General features: G+C 44.3%; 1 protein-coding gene across 3 annotated transcripts; it reads right to left on the minus strand.

Annotated features, from left to right (window-relative positions):
* Window positions 1-420: 420 nt before the first annotated feature.
* GASK1A (golgi associated kinase 1A) lies at window positions 421-27,473 on the minus strand. 3 transcript variants are annotated; one of them, XM_081882100.1, is made up of 5 exons: window positions 26,405-27,473; window positions 10,033-11,439; window positions 3,924-4,046; window positions 1,761-1,864; window positions 421-803 (listed from the first exon to the last, which is right to left on the minus strand). In XM_081882100.1, exons 1-5 carry the CDS (start codon window positions 26,405-26,407, stop codon window positions 593-595), a joined length of 1,848 nt encoding a protein of 615 aa, XP_081738226.1. In that variant the 5' UTR covers window positions 26,408-27,473; the 3' UTR covers window positions 421-592. The 3 variants fall into 3 exon arrangements, with proteins under 3 accessions (XP_081738226.1, XP_081738227.1, XP_081738228.1); XM_081882101.1 differs by lacking the exon at window positions 26,405-27,473 and adding an exon at window positions 13,308-13,407; XM_081882102.1 differs by lacking the exon at window positions 3,924-4,046.

Here is a 27,473-nt window from a genome sequence, read left to right on the forward strand (position 1 = left end):
AAAACAATACAGCATTAAATATTAAAAACTTCCCTAAACAGGGCTGCCTTCAGATGTCTTTTAAAGATAGGATAACTGCTTATTTTCCTCACATCTGAAGGGAGGGCGTTCCACAGGGCGGGTGCCACCACCAAGAAGGCCCTCTGCCTGGTTCCCTGTAACTTGGCTTCTTGCAGTGAGGGAACCGCCTGAAGGCCCTCGGTGCTGGATCTCAGTGTCCGGGCTGAACGATGGGAGTAGAGATGCTTCTTTGGGTATACAGGACCAAGGCCGTTTAGGGCTTTAAAGGTCAGCACCAACACTTTGAATTGTGCTCGGTATGTGTGCTCGGTATGTGGAAGAACCATACACTACAAAACAGAAAATGTGATGTAGGATGATTCCTCAAATATAAATACAACAGACCCATTTTGTCACACATTTCTTTTTAAAAAATTAGCTTTATTTTCAGAATTCACATATGACAGAAGTTACATAGCCACTCAAAGGCCTGTGTGTCTGCTGGCAGATCTGGGCACAGAGGTATTTTCACAGACAAAGCTCAAAAGCTCCTTTCTGTTGCAGGTGAGCGTGTCACCCTTGTCAAGAAAGACTAACGTGAGGATTCTTTTGTGACTGTTAAGTTGTGCTCCTGAATATACCTAAGCAGAATCTGTCCTCTCCTGTCGATGGTTTGGAGCCATTGCTTCATTCCTTCAAGTCCACCCTGGTTTCCCCAGAATTCCACATCGACATACAGAGATTGCAAAAGCAGGTTTTGCAAGCATCCTGACTTGAGCACAGTCACAGCTGTCTCAGGAAACCTGACCAAAGAAATTAAAAGTTATGTTTTTTATAGACAGAGTCCCATATTCTAAAGTATTAGTGCATGAAGGCAGCATACGAAGCAATCCAACTTCTGCTCCCTGGGATCTATTTCTTTTCTGCCTGATATTTATTGAAGGATTAATTTCATCCTACCCCAAATCTCTAAATTTCTCTTTATTTCTTTCCAGATATTTATATAATTATCTTTACATAAGTTAATATTTTTAGCTGTTAGTCATACCCCCAAGTATTTAACTTTTATATATAAACATAAGTCAGAAACTTGTTGTAGATCCTTTTTACGTTGTTTTGTCATATTTTTCATCAATATCTTAGTTTTATTTTTATTTAATTTGATTCCTGCTACTGTCCAAATTCCTGGATCCTCTCCAACACTTTCAGTAAACTGTACTTAGGATCTTCTACTGTAATCACAAGGTCATCTGCAAAAGCTTTTAATTTATATGTTTTATTTCCTACCATTATTCCTTTTATTGTATCATCTGCTCGTATCTTTTTTGCCAGGGTCTCTAATACTAATATAAATAATAACGGTGACAGGGGACATCCTTGCCTTGTCCCCTTCATTGTTTTACATTTTTCCATAATCCCATTGTTCACAATCAGCATAGCTAGTTGTTCTGAATAAATTGCCTCAATACTTTTACCAAAAGCCTCTCCAAAATTCATCATTTCTGTCATTTTCTTCATAAAGGCCCATGAAATATTATCAAAGGCCTTTTCTGCGTCTATAAACATTAAAGCGACTTGTTTCTCATTTCTGACCTCCAGATTATTATTTATTAAATAAGAAAGGATACTCGCTAAACCATCTCCTGTTCAAAAGGAACAGGGCTGTCCTAGTTTTATCATCAATATTTTGAGCACCATGGAGAGGAAATGTTATTGAATATATACAGCCCACAGGTAATACTCGCCAATGCCCATCTTACCCGTCTATGCCTTGCAGCAGCCTGAAGTTCAGTTTTGCATCTGGATGGCCTGGTCTGCCTGCGTTGTCAATAAATACTAAGTGTGAAGGCTTGCTCCTCCGGATCTGGAAAAGAAGAATCAACTTGGCATTAAGAAGAAGAGAAGAAGAGTTTGGATTTGATATCCCGCTTTATCACTACCCGAAGGAGTCTCAAAGCGGCTAACATTCTCCTTTCCCTTCCTCCCCCACAACAAACATTCTGTGAGGTAAGTGGGGCTGAGAGACTTCAGAGAAGTGTGACTGGCCCAAGGTCACCCAGCAGCTGCATGTGGAGGAGTGGAGACGCGAACCCAGTTCCCCAGATTACGAGTCTGCCGCTCTTAACCCCTACACCACACTGGCTCTCAGGACACAGGTACATAAATGTGAACAGTCTGTTACAGAACATTTTGGGAAATGTTGGCATGTTTACCTTACAGCTCAGTGCTATATGGATATTTTTATGTGTGCGGCGATCTCCACCACTAAGCAATTACGCTTACATTACTAAATGCGAAGTGGTCCTTAGCCGCAGAAGTCTCTCGCTTCCCCCAAGAGACTTCATACTTCATCTTCTTTCATTCCTATTTTCTTTCATCCAAAATGTTTACTCTGACATTTAGGGCCAGGGAAAAAGTTTTAGTAAGAAGCAAGAATGCATCGCCATAGTAGTCCACAATCACCAAGTGTTAGAACAGAAACTCAGTAATGATACAATGGGCAAAGGATATTGGACATAATATACAACTTTCATTGTGGGAGAAATTATGGAGGGAGGATTTAAAATTCACAGCATACTGCACATTGAAAGAAAATTATATGGTAACGGGCTCCTACTAAACTAGCAAAATGTATAGAACTGCTACAAATATATGTTGGAAGTGTAAAGAGAAGGAAGGCACATTCTACCACATGTGGTGGACGTGCAAGATGATAAAAGCATATTGGGAAATGATTTACAATGAGTTGAAAAAAATGTTTAAAATAAATTTTGTGAAAAAACCAGAAGCTTTTCTATTAGGAATTCTAGGTCCAAAAACACCAAAGGAACAGAAAAGACTGTTTATGTATGCTACGACAACTGTGAGGATGTTATTAGCCAAAAGATGGAAGGAAGATAAAATACCTACAAGATAAGAATGGCTGATGAAGATGATGGACTATGCCGAAATGGCAAAAATGACCAGGAAGAACAGAGATCAAGAGGATAATAAATTTAATAAAGAATGGCGAAAATTTATAAGTTACTTAAAAGAATACTAGATCCAGGTAGGTAGCTGTGTTGGTATGATGCAGTCAAAATATATTAAAAAATAAAAAAAATGTCCGATAGCACCTTAGAGACCAACTAAGTTTGTTCTAGGTATAAGCTTTCGTAACTGAAGAAGTGTGCATGCACACGAAAGCTTATACCAAGAACAAACTTCGTTGGTCTCTAAGGTGCTACTGGACAATTTTTTAAATATATTTTAAAAGAACACTGTAAACAATTAAAAACATTGGCAGGGTTTTAAAAAACACTTGCAATGTGATGAGCACTATGGTGAGAACTGAGTGTTAAGAAAATATGGAGAACATTATGTCAGGGAGAGGCAAACGGGAAAAGATGAAAGGACAGAAACCAGCAGTTAGAGAGAGCCTAAAGAGATTATCCGCAGCTTCTTGTCTGACAGTGGGTCTGACGTAGAGGGGGAGGAGGATGAGCCGGGAACAAGTCATTCTGTACGCAGAGGAAGTAAGGGGAGGAGTTTTCGCAGACTTGCATGCTGGGTGCGGAAAAGGAAGAAGAAAGATTAGAGGCAGCAACTGCGCACAAGGGGAAGGACGCTAATTGAAACGCTGGAGATGTACGTTTGAATTTTGTCAAATAAATCAAATGGTTTAGACCTGGCTGGGAGCCCGGAGTCTTATCTTGGCCAACTGGACAGCTTTAAGCCTCTGACACATTATATGATGCAGCTGGAAAAGAATAACTATGGAAAGCATGGAGAGGTGAAAGGAAGTCCAGGGATTCAGAGAATCCTATGTGTATATGATTATGATTTATTTGTGACGTTAACTGTTAAAAATGAATAAAAATATTTTTAGATATTAAAAATGTGTTAGAACAGAAACAAACTCAATTCACAGTGAAGTGGCATACCAAGATATGAACCAAGACCAGCTCGGCAGGGTTTTGGCACTTCTCGTGGAGCAGTTCCTGAACACAGGGCTCAGAAGGATCTGGCTGAAAGCCACAGCAGTATCGATCCAGGCGGTCGTGGACCTGCAGGAGATGCGGAGGATTCAGAGGCGTAAGAATTCTGTATCTGTGATGTCAGACAGAGACCTTTCCTTGTATGGAAGACTAATATTTGCTGGTGGCTGGCGGACAATCTCTAGGTTGTTTGTCCTTGGAGACTGTGTGGTCTAGTGGACTGCAGAGTAACCTAGGATCTGGAGCCATCGATCATAACGGGAGCCAAATTCCCCATCGATCGTAACTGCCTGGATTAGTCACTCATTCAGCCCCATCTATAAAACAAGAATGTCAATGGGAACCAGGCAGAGGGCCTTCTTGGTAGTGGCACCCGTCCTGTGGACGGCCCTCCCATCAGATGTCAAAGAGATAAACTACTACAGTGGTACCTTGGGTTAAGAACTTAATTCGTTCTGGAGATCTGTTCTTAACTTGAGGTACCACTTTAGCTAATGGGGCCTCCCACTCTGCCGCGCGATTTCTGTTCTCATCCTGAAGCAAAGTTCTTAACCTGAGGTACTATTTCTGGGCTAGCGGTGTCTGTAACCTGAAGCTTCTGTAACCTGAAGCGTCTGTTACCTGAGGTACCACTGTATCTTACTTTTAGAAGACAACCGTGTTTAGGGAAGTTTTTAATGACTGATGTTTTAATGTATTTTAAATCTTTGTTGGAGGGACGCAGGTGGCACTGTGGTTTAAACCTAGGACTTGCTGATCAGAAGGTCGGCGGTTCGAGCTCCCATTGCTCGGTCCCTGCTCCTGCCAACCTAGCAGTTCGAAAGCACATCAAAGTGCAAGCAGATAAATAGGTACTGCTCCGGCGGGAAGGTAAATGGCATTTCCATGCGCTGCTCTGGTTCTCCAGAAGCAGCTTAGTCATGCTGGCCACATGACCCGGAAGCTGTACGCTGGCTCCCTCGGCCAATAAAGCGAGATGAGTGCCGCAACTCCAGAGTCGGTCATGACTGGACCTAATGGTCAGGGGTCCCTTTACCTTTAATCTTTGTTGGAAGCCACCCAGAGTGGCTGGAGAAACCCTGCCAGATGGGCCGGGTATAAATAAATTATTATTATTATTATTATTATTAGGCAAGTACTTTCTGCACTTACAGCCTGATCTTTACATGATTTACTTCAGTGACTGGCACTGGCATAGCATGGAGGGACCGTGGCCCCAGGACAGGATCCCAAATTGAGGTTGGAGCCGCAGGCAGGCAAGCAGCGAATGGGATGAGCCTTTGGGGCTGGCGTGGGGGCACCTCCTCCTCGTGGCCAGAGAAGGGATGCCCACGCACAACCCGACTTTGGGCTGCAAGAGGGAGGGCGCTGTCGCCGCCCACCGAGGAGGGAGGGAGGAAGAAGGCGGCGAGGACAGGAGGGCCAAGGCGACACAGCATCACTCCTGGCTTCACTTTTTTTCTGCCTTATCTCTGCTCCCAGCTTGGGGCTAGTTTGCAAGGAGAGACTCCCTTGATTAGATGCTGGCTGGCGAAAAGACTGGCCACTGTCCAGTCCACCAGGGAAGCACAACACTTGCCTGGAGCCAGCAACCCACGCTACGACACTGGTGATGGGCACCTCTAGATCAGGGGTCGGCAACCTAAGGCCCATGAGCCACAAGTGGGCCACGGGGATCATTTAACCGGGGCATGAGCCACCCACGAACCTAGCCGCTCGCTCGGCGAGTCCCCATCCGCTGCGCTAAACCGCCACAGCGCGGCACGGGGACTCACTTCCGTGGCACCAGAAATTGCATCTGCACAGGTGCAGGGACCGGAAATCGCGTCTGCGCAGACGCTGGAAATTGTGTCTGCGCAGACACAGGTGCCGGAAATTGTGGACACACGTGCACACGATCTGGCCCACAGAGGGATCTCCGCTGGAGTGAACCGGCCCACATAGCACATCCACCTTTCCCAGGCCTGGTATCATATATGATGTCTGATGATGGAAGATGTTGGCTAAAAGAAGGAACGAGGAGCACACACTGAAGCCCGTGCTTTGTCAGATGGGCCACCTATTTCAGTCACCCTCCACAGCAACAGAAAAAGGCATCAAATTCCAAAAGTGCCAAGTTTCCGATGCCAAGGAAAACTCAGGAGTGCAGTGGAGCGAGCTCCCAGTTCTTCCTCCCCCCCCCCAGGTTGAATTCAAGCCAGGGTTACTGTTATGTACTGAGCTGAATCCTAGAACAATAGGATCCGGAATGCAGCAGTCTGATTGGTCCGCAGGAGCCACCCAATCCAGCTCCAGGTGGAAGTGAATCAGCAACCTGACTGGCCTGCAAGAGCAGCCCGGAATTAGCCAATCACGCGGGGCGCATTGTGTAAATAATGTATATATAGCTAGATGTTTAGGGGAAGGTTTCATTCATTGCTACTATGAGCTGAATAAAGAGCCTGAAATTGACACTCAACTCTGAGTATATTTCGGTTACTGTGGACCTTTCTTTTTCCCTTTGCAACCCAGCTGAGTTCAAGCCTGGACGGCAAAGAAAGAAACATTGCCCAGTTTAGAAATGTCAGTAGAAATGAGGGGGCTTGGCCACCACCCATTCTGAAAAAGCAATTATCTGGTAAGGGTTGGAGGCTGCTGAACAGGCCAGACCATCTTGGCTGTGAGTCCTGGAAGACCTCATCTGGAGTCTCTGACTGACTCCAACTACAAAAGCGGAGGCTGCTGAAAAGACTCTTGGGCTGGGGGTGCTGTTTTGTGGGTTATGTGGGGTGGGGGTCAGGAGCCAACTCCTAGGGGCTGAGGAGTATTTGAGGGGGCTCCCCCCCAAGTTTATGGGCACTGCCATTCAAAGAGTGGGTGAGTACCACATCTTGCGATTGGGCTGGGCTTTCCTACCACCCCCCAATATTTTACTCAAGTTGGCACCCTTGGGTGGTGGTCATTGCTGTCGTTGCTCTCAGTTTTCTCCATCTTTATTTCAGATTTTGTTGCAACTCATGCGGAAACGGTTCCGTTTGGTTGCGTATTTTTAAAAAATGCTTCATTTATTGTTTGTGACTCCTTTTGCGATGCGGCTGTTCGGTATTTGTTTCATGTTGCAAGCCGCCTCGAGCCTGGTTTGAACTGCATGCTCCAACTTGTGCAGTTTAAGTGAGGCGTTGATTTCTCGGGCGATTTCGTAACATGAGAAAGCACCGTTTGTTCTCTTTTTCACTGTACCGATAAGTCACACCATTTCAGCAGATGGCGCGTTAGCAGAATATCTGAAAGTGTGAGAGTTGGCAGCTGTTTAATGATGGTTCAGATTTCTCGCCTTCTGAGGTTGCCAGGGAAAATACTGATACCTTCCAAAAATTATCCTAGAGCCACCATTACACAGTTGGTGGTATTGAAATTACAGCTCTTGCATCCATCCCTCCATGGATCTGTACATTGTTCTTAAGTTTGGACAGGACGGGGAGCGGGGGGAAGTTAATATGTATTTTATGGCTCTATCGGGAACATAGGAAGCTGACAACAGAAAGGACTCTGGTTTTTTTTGGGAAAGTACTTTCAAACATTTCCCCAATTCCTTATGTACTTTTTACCTTGGTTTCCTCCCCAGCCTCAGTCGAAACACTGTCTCCCTGTTGCTGGTTGCTCAACAGCGTCCTCCAGTGTCATCTTTTAATAATACACAGTTGTGGACGACTCTGGGGTTGCGACACTCATCTCGCTCTATAGGCCAAGGGAGCCAGCGTTTGTCTGCAGACAGCTTCCGGGTCATGTGGCCAGCATGACTAAGCTGCTTCTGGCGAACCAGAGCAGCACACGGAAACGCCGTTTACCTTCCCGCTATTTATCTGCTTGCACTTGACGTGCTTTCGAACTGCTAGGTTGGCAGGAGCAGGGACCGAGCAACGTGTGTCCATATATGTTATCAAAACCATTCCTTAACATTAAAAACCACGAGTGTAAATCTACCCTTGGAGCCAATCTCTCTTACAATGCCTCTGTAAGGTTTTTCTTCGTTAAAGAATAAAACCTTGTTCTCCCTTGCATTCCACACTTCACACAGCTCTTTATCTCTATAACCCTAGTACCTGCCAAAATAAGTATTAAAATACACACACAAGCCAAGCAAACAAAAAAATGTTTGTACCTGGAAGAAGCAAATGTGTTGAAGAAATTTTGCAATGATGCCAAACTCCAGTTGCTGCATATTGACTGCCCAGATAGCCTGGCCATCCCTGTTTACCTCAACGAAACTCGACAGGTTCAATGGGGATTGGGGTCCAAACTAGATGTTAACATAGAAGTTGCATTTAAGAGCATTCCCTTCTGGTTTCAGCAGTGGGAAGTCAGGGGGAGATACTTAACTCTTTCCCTTCTATCTGCTTTCAACTCGAAACCTCGCACCCCTTTTCCCAGCCACAAAGTTACAGAAAAAAGCAGAAAGGGATAATTTGGGGCATGAAAGAAAAATAAGTCTATTGGTGTGTTTTGTGCTGCAGTTTTTGGAGGATAATTTTGTCGAAGCGTGTGTACGCCTGTGCTACACACCTGTAGCACAATCTCGTATGGAAACTGGGGTTGTGAGAACTGCCAGATATCTCAAATCAAGTCCTGAAAATAGCATCTGCTTTGTTGTCGTTTTAAAAAAATCATCCACAGCACACAACACTCTCTCTCTCTCTCTCTCTCTCTCTCTCTCTCTCTGAGATTTTTCTTGGCAATGAACCCTTATTCCTGTGGAGAGCTGTTCACAGAGCAATCGGAATTATATCAGCGACTCAAGGTGTTAAAAAAAAAATTCAAACCCACAACCAACAGAAATAGTCTCTCTGTGTGCAGTTTAGGATAGATTTCCAACGAGCGCAGCTGGTCTTTGGGAAAACATGTGAAAGAGCCATATATTAAGAGAGCTGCAAATAATAAGATTATGGGGAAGTCTTGTGCTCACATTTAATAATGGAAAAGCTCTCTCATCTTGGTGGGATTTGCAAAGAGTTATTAGGAACACAAGCCGTCAGGAGAATACGGCTTGGTTCTCTGCATGAGCGAATCTCTACAGGTCAGTGCACTTAAATCAAAATCTCTGCCCAGCATTGCATAGGAACATCAGAAGATGCCTTATACTAAGCCAGGCCAGTGGTTCTTCTTCGTCTTCTTGACAAAGTAATAATCATAAATAAATAAGAATAAAAATATGCAACCCACCACTGATACCGCTCCATTGTAACTATCCAACCTCCCAAAATTTCAACTCCTCTTGTGATGATTTGACACCTTTGCATTTTAACAGTACAAATTCTAGAAACACCCTCCATAGCTTCTCAAAATTATTTATCCTGCTTATTCCCCATCTTATCTTAATGTCACGTGTTAATTTATCATTAATAGGTGTATCCCACACCTCCTTATACCATTCTACCATTTTATATTCTGCTTGCCCCTTCCACTTCCTTGCTATCATAATTTGTGCAGCTGTCAATAAATTTGTGAGCAAAACAGCCAAGTCAAGGCAACCAATGTTGGTGGACTTAAAGATGTTCATTTGTCACAAATTGATTCTAAAGACCATGCAGCACAAATTTTAAGTGATTTGGAGCGGTGGTATGGAAGCATCAAACAGTGTTCTCATAGAAAATTGAGACGTGATATTCCAAGGCTTAAAATAAATTTTAAAGCAGAGTTTACAAAACATGTGAATGAATTTACGGCTGTACAGTGGACGCTCAGGTTGTGAACATGATCCATGTGGGATGCACATTCACAACCCGCATCTGCGCAGGTTGCGATTTAGCGCTTCTGTGTACGTGCAATCACCCAAACTCAGAAGTAACCCATGTCACTACTTCCGGGTTTCGGTGGTCCGTAACCTGAAAAAACGCTACCCGAAGCGTCTTTAACCCGAGGTATGACTGTACTCATAAGGAGCACCATTCGGCCTCTTATCATGACTTGGCAGTTGCACTGTTCAGGAAAAGGAAGGAAGGAAAGAAGGAAGGAAGGAAGGAAGGAAGGAAGGAAGGAAGGAAGGAAGGAAGGAAGGTTGCTCCACCACCAGGTTTACCTGCAGAAGAAAGTCAAAAAGGGCCAGTTTGGCCCATTCTGAATGCAGGACGGTCAAACATTGTCCCTTCCCAAGAGTTGTTCTGGAATCTTCCATGCCACACCGTTGCCTCAGCAGCTCCTGGTACTGCTGCCACCCTAGAGCAAAGGAGTTCTGGTCATTCCCGGGATCATTCAGATGTTGTATGTCGGGGGCCCACCATACAATGGGTCTGGTGGCACCGTCGGTGTATTTGTAAGGTAGCAGGGGACTGCCAAACTTCCTGGCCACCGCAGGCAGGCTCCGGTGGAGCCCCAAAACTCTGTCCAAGTGGAAAGCTAGAACCTCATAGAGGTCGGTGGGCCTTTTGATTACTCCGCACAGCCCCTCAGAACAGAGTCTTTTGGTGTTGTGGGAAATGGCGTCTTGGCTGGGCGAAAGGCCGACCCGGAGTATTTGCCCATGGGCAGGGATTCGGTCTTTGCTCACAACCGTCCCATTGGTAAGGAGTTTCATCTTCTCCACATCGTCCGGCGTAAACCACGGAAGGGCATTTTCGCCCAACCTCAGACTGCCCTCTCGTCTTCCAGAAACGCCGTTGGGTTGGGGCTCCTTGCACCACTGTGATTTCTGCAGCTCCTCTGCATCTCTGGCCCAAAACGGAGATGGTTCTGGGTTCTGCGAGCGAGAGTTTTCCATCGGTCCCCCAATGCCTGTCGTGCCGCGAAACGACTTTCCGCCTGAGGTGATGGCTTTGATGACACCCGAGTGTTGATGTTTGGCGCCAGCTGTCTGCGCATTGGCCTTACATTGTTCCTGAGGAGAAGTCCGTCGGCCTGTGGATACATTCTTGAGATATAAAAGAGCTCCAGGCTCCGCATCTCGGAAAGGATGAGAGGACAGGGCCGACTCCCTCTGCGGTTTCTGACCCGCCATTTTCTTTGTGCTCAGATCTTCGCTGGCAAAAGCGGCATCAATCTTTCTCATGTTTTTCTGGCCAGTCCTGAAGGGATAGGCTTGGCGCCGGAGTTCTCTGCTGCATTCGGAGCTTTTTGCTGCGACATTATGTTTCTTAACCTGCCCCTTTGATTTTAAACCCCTAAGATTTTGCCCAGCCTGGCTGTTCTGCTTGCGGGCTGAACTGGGGTTTGGCAGAGTTTGTATTCCCTGATGGCTGGGCCATTCCCGGCGGCTTTGACGCCAAGCCTTCCAGGCAATGGGGACAGTAGAGGATGCCCACAACTGCTTGGGACGGGCAGCTTTCCCTCGAGGCTCATTCCCAGGCAGGTATTGGAAATTGGACTTCTTGTAGCTGTTCAGGGATGTCGAAGAGAAACTAGTAAGAGCCACCACAGACAAGGCGAGCAAGGCGCAGAAACCAGTCACAGGAGATTTCTTTAGCCTCATTCGATACCATGTTCTCTGGGCCTGCGGAATATGAATAAGAAAAAGTGATTTATCATAATATAGACATGGAAGCACGGGAACGATTGCGGAAGAGGGGTATAAAATTTACAGCATGCTATGGTCTAAGAGAAAATTACAGTCGTGCCTTGGATCCTGAATGCCTTGGAACTCGGACGTTTTGGCTCCCGAATGCCGCAAACCCAGAAATGAGTGTTCTGGTTTGCGAATGTTTTTTGGAACCCAAACGTCTGATGCAGCTTCCTCAGCTTCTGATTGGCTGCAGGAGCTTCTGACTGGAAGCAGGAATCTAAGAAGAATGATTCTCGCTTCATATTTCTGTACAAGTGTAGAGCTGTATCTTCCACATTTCTCTGATGAAAAGAAGAAGAAGAAGAAGAAGAAGAAGAAGAAGAAGAAGAAGAAGAAGAAGAAGGAGAAGTAAAAAGGTAAAGGACCCCTGGATGGTTAAGTCCAGTCAAAGGTGACTATGGGGTTGACTGTGACGGAAACCAGAGCACATGGAAACGCCATTTACCTTCCCGCCACAGCAGTACCTACTTATCTACTTGCACTGGTGTGCTTTCGAACTGCAAGGTTGGCAGGAGCTGGGACAGAGCAACGTCACCCCGTCGCAGGGATTCGAACCGCCGACCTTCTGATCAGCAAGCCCAAGTGGCTCAGTGGTTCAGACCACAGTGACACCCGTGTCAATAATAATAATAATAATAATAATAATAATAATAATAATAATAATGGAAACTGTGAGAAGGATCTGAATTCTGATAGCACAGAACTGGAAGACTGGAGAAATACCATCAAAAGAACAATGGGAAGAGAAGCTGATGAACTATGCAGAGTTGGCAAAGTTAACAGATAAACTGTGCAAAAAAGACAATAGTGACTTTGAAAAAGAATGGGAACTTTTTACATCATATTTGCAGAAACAACAAAAAAATACAGTCATTGGCAGGATTTAAATAAACATTTGCAATTGTATTTATAAAAAAAACAAGAAACCTAATAGTATGACAATATAGAAGTATATATAAACAGCAGGTTGCAATATGAGATGTAATAAACCAGGGATGGAAGTTGAGGGAAGTCAGCAGGGAAGGGGGAAATTTGAATGTAATGTAATGACTATAGATATTGGTGTGTGTTTTTTTTAAAAAAACAACCCAATAGAAATGATTTTAAAAAGAAAGAAAAGAAATGACACCTACAGGACATGTGCTATGAGCAGTTTCCAAAGAAAGAAAGAAAGAAAGAAAGAAAGAAAGAAAGAAAGAAAGAAAGAAAGAAAGAAACTGTGAGAAGGATCAGGAACATACCAGAGAGTAAATTCTATTGAACTCAGTGTGACTTAGTTCTGAGTAAAACTCCTTAGGATTGCAGTGTAAGAAGAAGAAGAAGAAGAGTTTGGATTTGATATCCCGCCTTTCACTCCCCTTCAGGAGTCTCAAAGCGGCTAACATTCTCCTTTCCCTTCTTCCCCCACAACAAACACTCTGTGGGGTGAGTGGGGCTGAGAGACTTCAGAGAAGTGTGACTGGCCCAAGGTCACCCAGCAGCTGCAGGTGGAGGAGCGGAGACTCGAACCCGGTTCCCCAGATTACAAGACTACCGCTCTTAACCACTACACCACACTGGCTCTCAATCTTTACCCAGCTGCACAATCTTTACCCAGTTACCTGGGAGTAAGCTCCATTGAATACAGTGGGACTTATGTCTCAGTAGACAGCGTGAGGCTCCATTTACAATAAAGGAATAAACACTCGATGTGTTTCCTAAGAAATAGCTGGCTGCCGAAGCATTGCGACTAGCAACTAAAGAATTTAAAGCTGATTGGTGACTTTTTCCTTCAAAATGAGGGGACCTGCAATTCATACCAGCTTGTGTCTCCAGAGTAGTTTCTCATGCCAATCAGCACATCTGTTCCGCTGTGACTATTCTTCGACTGTAACTTGCTTCTCGTTCCTTTGTGTACTGGTTTGCGGGGGCATAATACTAGAAAGGCAGGTTAAAATAAATGAAAATTACAAGCAGGCTCACTTCCATTCTGGGGGCAAGCCAGATTAAAGTCAGTGGGGCAAGGCCCCAGGATAGTAGTCATTCTGGAAGACTCCTGGAACGCAACGGTACCACAAAGCAGATTTTTATGTGATGTCGCAGCCACCCTTAAAGCCCATCTTTTGAGCGTGCAGCTTGTTACCGGAACGTGCACAACAGCCTCAACAGCCTCTTGCACAAGAGATAATCACTGGCATCCTGGCTGTTAAGTTGTGGGTGAACATATCAGACAACACAGCGATTCTTCAAACAGCTCTTGTTTATTCACAAACCCAGAACAGAACTGAAGGGTTCAGCCAGCCTGCTTATATAGAGCTCCACTACAATGCAACAGTAACCACTTTCTGTAACTATCCAATCACTGAACATCACTTTCAATTCCTTATTTGCATATGTGGAAGTGTGTGAAAACTATCTACAGTATCCCCCTGCTGGCCCAGGGTGAGAACTTCAGTACATAACACTGGCAAATGGGTGCCATGGACAATAGCAGACCATCCAAGAATGGATTGTGCTCTTGGTCAGGACAAAGAAGTGTGATTACCTGACCGGGAAAACCAGGAATCTGTAAATATTTCCATTGTATCACTTGATGGGTGTTATATATTCAGTGGTCTACGTTTGCCTGAGCTTGAGTCTGTACTAAGGATTCTGAGCTCCTGTGTTCTGATTCGATACATGATGTCCAATCACAGAACATTTCAGGATTTGGGCCTCTGCCATTGGCCCTTAGACTCTGAGTCGTGATTTGCAGCTTAGAAGTTTAGACAGCCAATCGCGTTGGGAGTGGGAGTGGCCCAGGCTTTCAGGAATGTATATAAGCAGTTGCTTTGCCCATTTCCCAGTTATGTAGTTTGATCTAGGTTCTTGCTGTCATTGCTGTGTCTTGCCTTGTGGGAACCCACCTACATTTCAATGGGTGTGAGGTGGAGGTCAAGGGATAGATGGGGGCAAACCTGATTAGCCGGTTTCTGCCAGAAAAAAAGCCCTCCCTGTTTGTGACATATCCATGATGCTTCACTAAGGGTGTTGTGGGTAAAAGGGAAAACTTAGAAAAGTAAGAGCATTCTTTTCTTCAGGACTTTCTCCTGCTTCTTCCATGTGGTGGGTGGAAGTCCTGTTGCAACAGCCTTTTGAATAAAGATCAGGCCTTCAGGCTGCTGTTTTGCTCCTATATTCCTGGCTGGTGTCTTTGTTTGGCGATCCACGTGAGCCTAAGGATTTTCCTACAACACCTTTAAGCAGACACCACGGCAAGGCTCCAGGAACTGAGCCATCGCAAGCAAACGAACTCCCAGCCTCATTCTTGCGCCTCACAAAGCTTCTCGTGGGCTCCCCAGCCTCCTGGCTGAAAGACTGGATAGAATTTTCTGCCAAAAAACCTCTTAAGCAATATAATAGCCGAGCAAAGGGACATGACAGAAGTCTCTGCATTGAACCTGAATAAAATTAAAGCAAAGGGTCCACATTGGGGGGCTCTGAATCCAGCAACGCTACCTGAACGGACTCCAAATGAGGCTCCCTGCCTTTTCTCCATCTGTACCTCTTCCTCCTCGAAGTCCCTTCCTTATTATTATAATAATACATTCTATCCAGGACCTTTGCTGCAAGCTTGGTCTCGCATCGCGGAAAACAGAACCAACATAAATTTCGAGGAGATGCCAGAAATCTGTTATTAATTTCCTTGTCTGCTCCTGCTCCGATCTCTTCAGAGGCAGAGAACATCCTCTTTTTGATGCATTCCAGCCCCTGCCCCCCCCTCTCTCTCTCCCTTCCAAAGACAGTGATTGACAAGATCGTTCCCTGTCCTGGTTAAATGCCATGATGATGGAACAAAAAAAGAATAAATATATGACTCCTGGGTGGGGGGGGGGTGTTTAGGCTGCAAACGCAGAAATGTACAGCAGAGAAATTACTGTAGGGTGGCCACTTAATGCTTTGCTGGGGGCGGGGGGAGGAAATGCATCACTTTAAATAAATTTTAAAAGAGGGTACAGATTTACTTATTTATGCAGAGTAGGTTAAATGTCCGAGAGACGCGGGTGGAGCTGTGGGTTAAACCACAGAGCCTAGGACTTGCCGATCAGAAGGTTGGCGGTTCGAATCCCCGTGACAGGGTGAGCTCCCGTTGCTCGGTCCCTGCTCCTGCCAACCTAGCAGTTCAAAAGCACGTCCCAGTGCAAGTAGATAAATAGGTACCACTCCGGCGGGAAGGTAATGGCGTTTCTGTGCGCTGCTCTGGTTCGCCAGAAGCGGCTTAGTCATGCTGGCCACATGACCTGGAAGCTGTATGCTGGCTTCCTCGGTTAATAAAGCGAGATGAGCGCCGCAACCCCAGAGCCGGTCACGACTGGACCTAATGGTCAGGGGTCCCTTTACCTTTAGGTTAACTCTCCAGGTGTTGACTATTGGTGGGCAACATCTAGGCTTCTGGTCTCCCTTCTTACAGTTTTTTTTTTTTAATCTTTTATCTTACAGGGTTTTTAAATCTTTAAATCAGACTCGGAGCAGACATCCCTTCGAACAGAGGATGCCTTCAAATAGAAGTCTGTCCTCTCTAAAGTAAGGCACATGGTCATCCTAAATTAATGGAACAGCTATTCTTTAGCAGATCTACTAGGAGCAAATGTTTTCTTTTTTCTTTTTTTAAAAAAAATTTATTGAAGATTTTTTATTACAATAGAAAGAAAGGAAAAAAGAAGAAAAGAAAAAACAACATAACAAAATACAAACAATGTTCCTTCTCTTCATTATTGGACTCCCTCATGTCTCTCACTCCTACTTTCCAAATTTATAAAACCTTAACCAGCAAATTATCACCTTGTTTCCATTCTTATTATACACTTTTCCAATATTTTGTCCCTAACTTTGAATAATTTTATCTAGATCTTAAATCTCTAATCTTACCATAATATTTATTCAAAATCTATTTTTCTCATAAAATTCACTCATTCTCGCAATCTTTTCACCAAATTTTATGGTGCCCAGTTGTTTTCAAATCTCTCATCCTTCTTAACTCTCGTGCAATTTACAGTACTTTTGTAAATAGTCCTTGAATTTCTTCCAGTCCTCTTCCACTGCTTCCTCTCCCAGGTCTCGAATTCTGCCAGTCATTTCTGCTAACTCCATGTAGTCCATCAGTCGCATCTGCCATTCTTCTTGTGTGGGCAAACCTTGAGTTTTCCAATATTTAGTGACGAGTATCCTTGCTGCTGTTGTTGCATACATAAAAAATGTTCTATCATTCTTTAACACCCTCTGGCCAACAATCCCCAAAAGGAAGGCCTCTGGTTTCTTAGAGAAGGTATACTTAAATACCTTTTTCAGCTCATTATATATCATTTCCCAGAAGGCCTTAACCCTGGGGCAAGTCCACCAGAGGTGAAAGAACGTTCCTTCAGTTTCCTTACATTTCCAACACTTATTGTCTGACAAGTGGTATATTTTTGCAAGCTTGACTGGGGTCATGTACTAGGAGCAAATGTTTTCAGCCTGCTGTTTTATGCTGCAGACTCCAGCTCCCCAACCTTATACAGTGGTACCTCAGGTTAAGAACTTAATTTGTTCTGGAGGTCCATTCTTAACCTGAAACTGTTTTTTAACCTGAGGTACCACTTTAGCTAATGGGGCCTCCCGCTGCCGCTCCACGATTTCTGTTCTCATCCTGAAGCAAAGTTCTTAACCCGAGGTACTATTTCTGGGTTAGCGGAGTCTGTAACCTGAAGCGTCTGTAACCTGAAGCGTACGTAACCTGAGGTACCACTGTACTGTACTCAACATTAAGGTCTCACATCAAATGTAACTGATTTGTAAGAAATACAGTTGTACAGTGGTACCTCGGGTTAAGTACTTAATTCGTTCCAGAGGTCCGTACTTAACCTGAAACTGTTCTTAACCTGAAGCACCACTTTAGCTAATGGGGCCCCCTGCTGCTGCCGTGCCACCAGAGCGCGATTTCTGTTCTCATCCTGAAGCAAAGTTCTTAACCCGAGGTAATATTTCTGGGTTAGCAGAGTATGTAACCTGAAGCGTATGTAACCTGAGGTACCACTGTACCTTGGTTTTCAAACAGCTTAGTTCGCGAATATTTTGGCTCCCAAACGCCGCAAACCCGGAAGTGACTGTTCCTGTTTGCGGACTATTTTTGGAAGCCAAACATCTGACGGGGCTTCCGATTGGCTGCAGGAGGTTCCTGCAGCCAATCGGAAGCTGGGCTTTGGTTTCCGAACGTTTTGGAAGTTGAACAGACTCCCGGAACAGATTCTGTTCAACATCCAAGGTACGACTGTACTGTACAACCAGAAAAAAAGAGACAAGGCATGTACTTTTGTAAACCAAGAAAATCTTTAATAAAAATATTTTTTTAAAAAAGTTTGCGTCCCCTGGCTTTGGTGAGTTTTGACTTGAATCCCTTCTGCTCTAGGCTGTTCACCATCAACAAAATGCAATCTCCCGTTCCCTCTCCCCTTTCACAAATGAAAGATGATATCTTAAAAGTAAATGCCTTGTGTTGATTCTGGCACCCAATATCAAAAGCCTAAAGCGGCTTAGCGGTTGTGAAGAAGATGGTGTGGAGATTTGGGGGGTTGGGGGTTGGGGGGGAGACAACCCACAACTGTCTTGCTTCTGCAAGCAACATGCTCAATATTTCCTCACTAAAGCGCCTGCCTGCGTCAGCTCCACACTGACAAAAGAGAGGCGTTTTTATTTTATGGCTGAAATTCAGCCCAGTGCCAAACCCATACATACGGTTTTGATTGCTGGCGTGTATACAGCAGAGGTGGGGCAACATGTTTTCCTTAGCCCCGCTGAACCTCCAGTTATTTCCAGACCCTGGGATCGATGGAAGACTGGCTATTCCTCCTGGCAAACTGCCTGGTGCGCGCTGGATAACCAGTCCTTCCTCGCTTCCAGAATCCGGGTAACCAAAAGTCCCTTCGTGCATGGTCGCCATCTGTTGTAAATAAAAATATGCCCTTTTCCCTTATGGGGTATCCAAGAGCCCATATAGAGTCCTTACATAGGTTCCCTATTGGTAGGAGAAAATAACAGAGGCCAACCAGAGAATATTGAGAAGCAAAGCAGCTAGTAAGCTTGATCTTTATTGATCTGTTGCAACAGGGTACTCCCCTCACACGCAGGAGAGGAGGAGGACCCAGAACAATGCTGTGCAAGGGTTTATAAAGACTTTTGAAATTCCCATTCTGTAGATCAAGACCACCCCCAGAAACATTATGCATACATCACAGAAGGGGTGTAACCTAAGACCACCCCTCAGATACATCCCACCTACATCACAGAAATTTAAATGTTGTTTTTCTCTTGTCCTTGTTTATCTTCTGTCTGGCAGGTTACTTGATTGGATTTCCTGGGGAGCCTGGCCATTCTTTTGTAGTGGTAAAATACTTATTTCCTGGGCCAGGTCACAGGCTCACACCTTGTATCTTAAATGTGTCCTTAAGACAGGATTTGTGAGGAAAGAGACAATGGGGGGACTTTTCCATTTTGACCATGCAGAGAAACATTTGCTCAGTTTAGGAATCAGTTTAGGAATCAAAATGGTTCCAGGTTGGCTTTCCTGTGCTGATCTATGTACATGTGGTTATGAACGTTGCCATATATCTAAAACCCTAAAATTCCTATCACATTAGGAACATCCCTTGGAAATGGAGAATAGCGCTGCATGCTTTGCTTGCAGAACACCCCAGATTCAATTCCTGGAATCTCCAGTTAAAAGGATCTGGTTGAAGCGGGGGATGAGCAAATCCATCAATATCAGTTTCTCTGGGTTGCTGGTTTCCCCAGACTTAGGTCCAGTTCCACACATTTCCACATCAATTTGCAGGCTGCTCTTTCTAAAACCTCGTGAAACTTCTCCAGAACTTTAGCACAAATTTTCCCTCATATCCACAGGTTTGCATGCAATTTGGACAGAAAGTGGTTTGTTTGTTTTTTGCATGCTGTTTTCACTAATTTATGCATCCTGATGCCCATTTCCCCCTTCTATATTCTTCTTGTAGCCGAGTAAGATTGTCTTCCATAAACACAGTCTTAAAAGTGAGTCCGTAAGTGACTGTGGAGGCCAATTCTGGATCCACACGTCCTTCCACAGTGGGGACATAGGTTTCCAGGCAGGAGTTGATCACGGTGAGGGTTTGCCAAGCGTGCCTTCCTCTTAGCATATTTCTCCATTTTGTCCTGAGTTTGAGCATCTTCAAAGTCCACAACACCTTTGGAAAAGGCTGTTCTTCAACTGGAGCACTTGCAGACCAGTGTTTCCCAGTTGTCAGTGTTTCTACTACATTTTTTTAGATTTGCCTTGAGAGAGTCTTTCAACCTCTTTTGTTGACCACCAACTCTACGCTTTCCATTTTTAAGTTCAGAGTAGTTGCTTTGGCAGACAATAATCTGGCATCCGAGCAACATGACCAGTCCAACGAAGTTGATGTTGAAGAATCGTTGCTTCGACACTGGTGATCTTTGCTTCTTCCAGTACACTGGCATTAGTTTACCTGTCTTCCCAAGTGCTTTTTTTTTTTTTTTTTGCATTTTAAAATTTTTTATTAATTTCATTCTAAATACAATATATCCGAAATACAGAACTTTCCATTCATTTTTGACTTCCTTCAGCGACGTTGACATTCCTTCGAATTTGAGTCTTTGAAACACATTCCATCCTTACATATTGCCATACATATCTCCCTTTATACATTATTTCGATTTGAACAATACTTGTTAATTCTTTACAGTGCCTCTTTAAAACCCACTTGCGTTGTGTTTAGAAAACATTTATTCTCCAGATAACCCACAAATTTCCCCCAATCTTCAATAAACTTTTGATCTTTTAGGTATCTTAATTTCCCTGTCAATTTATCCAACTCAGCATACTCTGTCAATTTTGCTCTCCACTCTGCAACTGTTGGCATTTCTTCCTGCTTCCACCTCTGAGCTATCACAATTCTGGCTGCTGTAACCGCGTACTGAAATAGTTTACAATCCTTTCTCCTGATGTCCTTTCCCATAATACATAGTAGAAAAGCTTCTGGCTTTTTAACAAAAGTGTAACCTAGCATCTTTTTCAATTCATTATATACATCCTCCCAGAAGCTTTTAACTTTCTTGCACTCCCACCATTGATGATAAAACGTCCCCTCCATAAGTTTACACTTCCAACACTTATTGTCTATCTTATACATCTTAGCTAATTTTACAGGAGTCATATACCACCTGTATTGCATCTTCATTACATTTTCTTTTAGTAATATACAGGCTGTAAACTTTATATTCACTCTCCACAGCTTTTCTTCCCAAGTGCTATATACACATTGCTTGTCTGGAAAACAGCATTGCAAAACTTGGGGAAGTGTGATTTTTGAAGAGCGGCCAAGTTTTGCTTTGTGTATTGATTCAGAAAGTGTAAATTTGCCTTTAAATGAGGACTGCTTCTAATCTGTTGGTGATCCTGAGGTGGGAGGCCCATCAGATGGGAATTCACTGAATGAATTTCCTTTACTTATAAACGTAAAAAACAGAGGTATATAGAACCAATGAAAGCTCATGCCTTTGTGAGGAGATATGAAAAAGACTTTGGTGATATTCTGGGAATTCAGCGCAGAGGAGAAGAAGAAGTGCTACTAGGCAGTTGAATGTGTATGCATACTCCATCCCTTTCCCCACTTCCATGGCCCCGGACATTGGCAACCCACACTATGCCACTGGCTCCAAGTTGTCTCTTGTCAAATGTTGGCGCAATTACTTAGCTAAGGAAAGAGAAAAGCAAATGTGGAGCGGAAGAGGGTGGGAGAGGCAGAGGAAACTATTCCTTCCAGAGAAGGAAGCTGTTATTTAAAAGCACAGTAGCCCAGAAAACGCACCACAGTTATTTGCACCCAGGCTGACACCGTAGTTGCTTTTTTGCTGAGATGGGGGTGTTGCCATGAATTCGGCCTTGAGAAAGAAGTCAGAATGCAATGAGCTGGCAATGATGTTGTCTGGATTCTCCATCAGCAGAGGCTGACTGAAGTCGGAACAATTCTAGGCTGAACATCTCGTACAGAAGGAACCACAGTCTTGTTTTATATTTTTCTTTCTTAATGGGATTACCAGCTCTGACTCCCAATGGCTTCAAAAGCTGTTGTGTGCCTCCTTAGATTTTGCAAAGCCGTTCTTAAGCATTTGTTTTCTGAAGGGGAAAAAAATGCTTTACATATTAAAAAACCAACCCTCTATTTTCACACCGCATACAAAACCGCAAAACACAGATTTTCAGTTTCTTCAAGATTTGCAGTGTGCTAGTTTGTTCCTCACAGGGGACAGCATCGGGTTCCATTGAAGGCATGCAAGTCAGCAGATATAGTCTCCATTTTCTTTTCCCCAAGGAATGCATAATGTGCATTCTTTAGATTCCAAGATAGCCAGATGAAAGGAGTGGAATTAAGAGTGGGGATCCCTGCAAGTCGCCTGGAGTTTACTTTTTGTACAAAAATGAAAAGGAAAAAAAGCAACTATAATAAATAATCATCCTCAAAGGAGACTCCCCCCCCCCAAACAAAATAATTTCCACTTGTTCTGAGACCCACATTTCTGCTGCCATCGAGAGAAAAGAACAGCAAAAAGCCAACACACATATGCTCAAAATCACCACTCATGAAAAGGAGAGTCACCTCTCCAATTCAGCTGTTTACATTGGCCACGATCCCAAAGTCCGCGCGAACGCAGGTTTCCTCCGTGGTCTTCCCTGGCCCAGTTCCTGGCCTGGCTGGCTTGCTCCCATGAGTCAACAAGCCACTTTTTCAGACACCCAAGAGGTTAAAAAGTGGGTTGTGGGTTTGCCAGTTTGTTGAATTGACCTGAACTGGGAGAAAAAGGCCCAAGTGCTCAGGCAGACTAGGGATCTCTGCAGCTGCCATTTCCGCATGGCATCAGCAAGGGTTTTTCGGCTGCAGGCACAAAGTATGAGCGGAACCAGCCCTATCATTTGAGACTGTGGGCAATTGTAATCACAACAGAATGTTTTGAGCAGCCAAGTTTTTTCTGCTGCTGACGAACGACAAGGAGTGAAGACGAGCACCATCCTATGGGAAACGAAAGGCTCATAGGTAGGGGGATATCACAGAGATAGAAGAAGAGGCACCCCACTTTCTGGGTAACACCCACAATGCCACGAGAATGAGCAAGGTAAATCCTACCCGACTCAGCAGTGAATGAATGAAGCACTTTGAGCACATATACTGTACTACAAAGATCAGATGCGCCAAAATAGCACATCCAGCTGCCTAAATGGGTGTGGTGCAGGTTTGCCTGAAAAGACTTAGGCTAGTCACTTCCTTAACCAAGGGAGAAAGTCGGCCTGTTGCACGCTGAAAGAAAACTATATGAAAATGATGTACCATTTGTATTTGACTCCTAGTAAGTTAGCAAAAATGTGTAAGACAAGCACAGTGGATGCTCGGGTTGCGAACGTGATCCGTGCAGGAGGCATGTTCGCACCCCGCAGCGTTCGCAACCCGCAGTGCCACGTCTGCGCATGGGCAGGTGGCGATTTGGTGCTTCTGCGCACGCGACAAAACCTGGAAGTAACCCATTCCGGTACTTCTGGGTTCGGTCCAGTGCACAACCAGAAAATGCGCAACTTGAAATGTCTGTAACCCGAGGTATGACTGTACAACTACATGCTGGAAATGTAAAGAAAAAGAAGGTACCTTTTATCATATGTGGTGGTCATGTAAAGTTATCAAAGCATTCTGGGAAATGATGTATAATGAATGGGGGGGGGGTGTTTAAAATAACTTTTGTAAAAAAAAAAACCAGAAGCTTTTTAATTAGGAATTGTAGGTACCAACATCTCAAAGGAGCAGAAAAGACTTTTTATGTATGTGACAACAGCCGCATGAATGCTACTAGCCCAGAGATGGAAAGAAAACAAAGTCCTGACCAGAGAAGAATGGCAAACCAAGCTGTTGGAGTACGCCGAAATGGCAAAACTGCTCAGGAACCAAGAAGACAAAAACTTTAAGAATGAATGGGGAGATTTTATAATGTATTTAGGAGACCACTGTAAGCAGATGAAAACTTTACCAGGATTTTAATAACACTTGTAATGTAACAAATACTATGGACAATATGAATACATGCAAAATATGGATTGTGAAATAATATGCAGTAGAAAACGTTGACAATAAGACCCATGGAGGGGATGGGGGGGGGAGTCTAGAGATTCAGAGAAATCTCTAAATGGGGATGTTTATTTGGTATTGCTATAACTCTATGCTTGTTAAATCAAATAAAAAATATTTTTTTAAAAAAAAACAACCGCAAAGGAGAAAGAACCATCCGTTGCACAATTGACAACTCTGGGCTGAAGAGCTTCTGGGAATTGATTTATAATGAACTGAAGAAAATGTTGAAATATACATTTGTTAAGAAACCAGAGGCTTTCCTTTTAGGCATTATAGGAAATGAAATAAATAGAAAGGGTTGTAAACTTTTTCAATATGCAGTAACAGCGACGAGAATATTACTGGCCCAGAATTGGAAACAAGAACAAGTACCAACATTAGAGGAGTGGAGAATGAAGCTGATGGACTATGCAGAACTGGACAAATTGACAGGAAAGATTAGATATCTACGAGACCAAAAGTTTATTGAGGACTGGGGAAAGTTGGTGGACTATTGGGAAGGCATAAGTGATAGAGAAATAACGTTAGTGGCATTTAAAGAAGCTCTGTAAAAGTCAAAGAAATATTGCAAAAAAGAAAAACAGGTTTCAAAGGGTATATTGAAAGGCAATAGTGAATTTAAGAAATGTGTATTTAAAAATTAAATTTGGATGATTATCAGAGAGGCTGAAGGAAGTCCAAAAGTGAAAAATTTGTTAAAGTTGAAATGTGATGTGTTATGTATTTTTTATTTGGAAATTAATAAAAAGCTCCCTTTAATATGCAGGCGACATGTCTGCATCAGTGCTCAAATGTGCAACCTTGCACATATTTTTGAAAGCACTACAGCTCTCTCAGAGAAAGGGGGGGCAGGCTCAGCATTCTTGTCCTCCAAGAGCCATTACTGCTAAAACAATTCCCTTCTCGCTATCTTGCTAACATCTAGCGTCAGGAATCGGTAGGGATCCTTGCCCGTGAGTATTGTGTTGAGGATTGGAAAGTTGAGATCCTGGCCGGTAGGTGTGGAGGTGTGAAGAATTGGCTCTCTGCTTGACTTCCCGGACAAGGATTCCTAGAAGTTATACTGGAACTAGCTATCATGGAAAAGCCGGGAATGTCAGTTGGCTTAAGGAAATAGTCATAGAAACTCTCCGAAGGAGACTTCCATCTTTCCTTTAAAAACAAATCAACTTCATGAACTTTTGTGGAAGGGAGAAGGATGGTTAACTGATGCTTTCATTGCAATACTTAGCACTGGAAATCAACTCATCCTCAAATGCCTGAAGGCATGAAGGATGGAAATATTTGCGCATGGGCAGAATCTTGGGACAAACCTAGACAGCATCTTAAAAAGCAGAGACATCACCTTGCCGACAAAGGTCCGTATAGTTAAAGCTATGGTTTTCCCAGTAGTGATGTACGGAAGTGAGAGCTGGACCATAAAGAAGGCTGATCGCCGAAGAATTGATGCTTTTGAATTATGGTGCTAGAGGATTATTTTCTATCATTAGATTTTTACCTCTTATCTTCAGTACATTTTATTTTATTTTATTGCTATGGCTAGCAGCTGGTGCAAATAAAGATTTTTCTGATTCAAGTTCTCGAGGTTTCAAACAGAGGGCTTTCTCTGCCTTCCCTGGAGAAGTCAGAGATGGAATTTCTGACCTTGCGCATTCCATGCAGTATTATTATTACTATCATATATTACATTTCTATACCTGTAGATCTCAGGGTGGTTCATAACCATGGCCTGACATCTTTTCTCAACAGGCCATCCTGGTTTAGTCCACCTTTTCCCCAAAGTAAGGTCCAAACTGAGCTGAATAACAGTTTTCATTACCATCCAGGATAATAAGACCACATTCCCACATGACGCCTGCTGTGCAATATAAGAGGCTCCCTATTTGCTTTCCCTCAGCTGTTTTGCCACTCAGTTGCTGGCCGCGGGGCCAGGATGGCACCTGTCACAAATCCTAAAACTCATCCGTCTTGTATCGGTCAGCCGTAGATGAGGCACAACTTGTTTTCTTACAGTTCCCCCAGGGTGGGAGTTAATGCCACGAGACACACTGGAACCGAAGCAGGGGAAGGCACACTGGGGAAGTCTGCGTTTCGTACAGGGGGAAATCCCTGTAAAGTGGAGAACTGTAATGTGGGAACAAGACCTTTGCAAATCCATTTGTCCCCCTCAAGGATTTTGTAGACTGAAACTACAGCTCTAGCGGGGCCGGCCCTGCCATTGGACAGAGTCGGGGGGGCTGTCTCAGGTGGCAGACACTGAGTGAATGGCGACATCCCTCCATTCCTCCTGATTCCCCTGTTGGCCTCAGGTATACCATCCCATTGTCAGTAAGATTCCTCTGCCAGGATGGTGGGATTCTCTCTATGGCCTGGGGTGGCAGGTGCCTCCTTTGCCTCAGGCAGCAAAATTCCTTGAGCTGGCCCTGAATCCCGTACAGTGGTACCTCGGTTTACGAACTTAATCCTTTCCAGAAGTCCGTTCTTAAACCGAAACCGTTATTGAACTGAGGCGCGCTTTCCCTAATGAGGCCTCCCACCACCGATGTGGCTCCTACCGTTCAGATACCGTTCTTAAACCGAGGTAAAGTTTGCAAACTGGGACACTACTTCCGGTTTTGGGGAGTTCGTAAACCGAATCGTTCGTAAACAGAACTGTACTTAAACCAAGGTACCACTGTATTTGGGAGTAAGCAACACTGAACTTCCTAGGACTGCACTACTAGAAACAAAACTCTTACCATGCTCAGACGCACAGTTTTCTTCCTTTTCCTCCCACCTCCTGTCTTCACCTCCGGGAGAAGACCCCGGGCTCGGTTGCCTCCTTTAATCGGTTGCCCGTTAATTTCTCATCGCTCAGCTGGAAGACCCCATACGTCGAACTTCCCAAGAGCCCAGAACATCAGCCGTCAAGATCTCTGGTCTCTCTCCATTTCTCGCTCTCTCTTGGGGTAACTGCAACCAGATGTTACATCTTCAAGGTGCATTCCCAGCCGCCACACTTTGTTGGGAGAGTTTGGTTTGCAGGCTGAGCCTCTTCTTACTCATCTTTCAACCAAAAAAAGAGAGACAGAGGAGGGAGTTAGATTTTAAAAAAATACAGCCTGTGAATCTCTTGCTAAACTTTCCAGGTGCTGCTCTGGCTCGTAGAAGTGTTCAGAGGGACCCTGTGCAAACGGGGGAAAGATGATTCTGAGCCATAGGACGAATTGCTCGCTGAGCAGCCAGCCAACTTAGTTGCTGAGTGTTCAAAGTGTGCCAGGACTGGCAGACTTGTGGGAGGGGGATCAGAGGAAGGGGGGAGGCCTGCTCACATTGCAGAAGCTCTTTTCACAATAAAAGCCTTCTCGGATTTCTCTTGAAACACTAAAAGCCTGAGCCGCGAGCCTTAGTCCTGGGGGGGGGGGAAGCTGGCCAGGCGCTCCTCTTGTGCAGAGAAGAGAAGCACACTGCGTCGTTTGTGGGCAAACGGTTCGCCAATGAATACTAGGTTGGACAAAATGCAGAAGACTCGAAGAAGTGGGCCCAGGAGGGAGGCAGTATGGCGCAGTGGTCAAAGCAGCGGTTCCCAGTGTTGGTGGCATTGACCTGGGTGGGTGCTAAGAAGCAAGGAGATCAACAGTTATCTCATTGTGCAGTTAACTTATGGGCAGTATTGTTTGCTTGCTTTTGTTTTCCAGTTGCTGTGTCCAATATATAGCCAGTTCATTATTCCTGTTGCGCCTCCCAGCATTTCTGGTTGCTATGCAAGCATATAATATTTATACATCCACAAGCCCACTGTTTCTTACAGCTGCCGCTAGCGAGCGT

This window comes from Podarcis erhardii, assembly GCF_964252035.2.
Source record: "Podarcis erhardii genome assembly, chromosome: 12".
Taxonomy (NCBI): domain Eukaryota; kingdom Metazoa; phylum Chordata; class Lepidosauria; order Squamata; family Lacertidae; genus Podarcis; species Podarcis erhardii.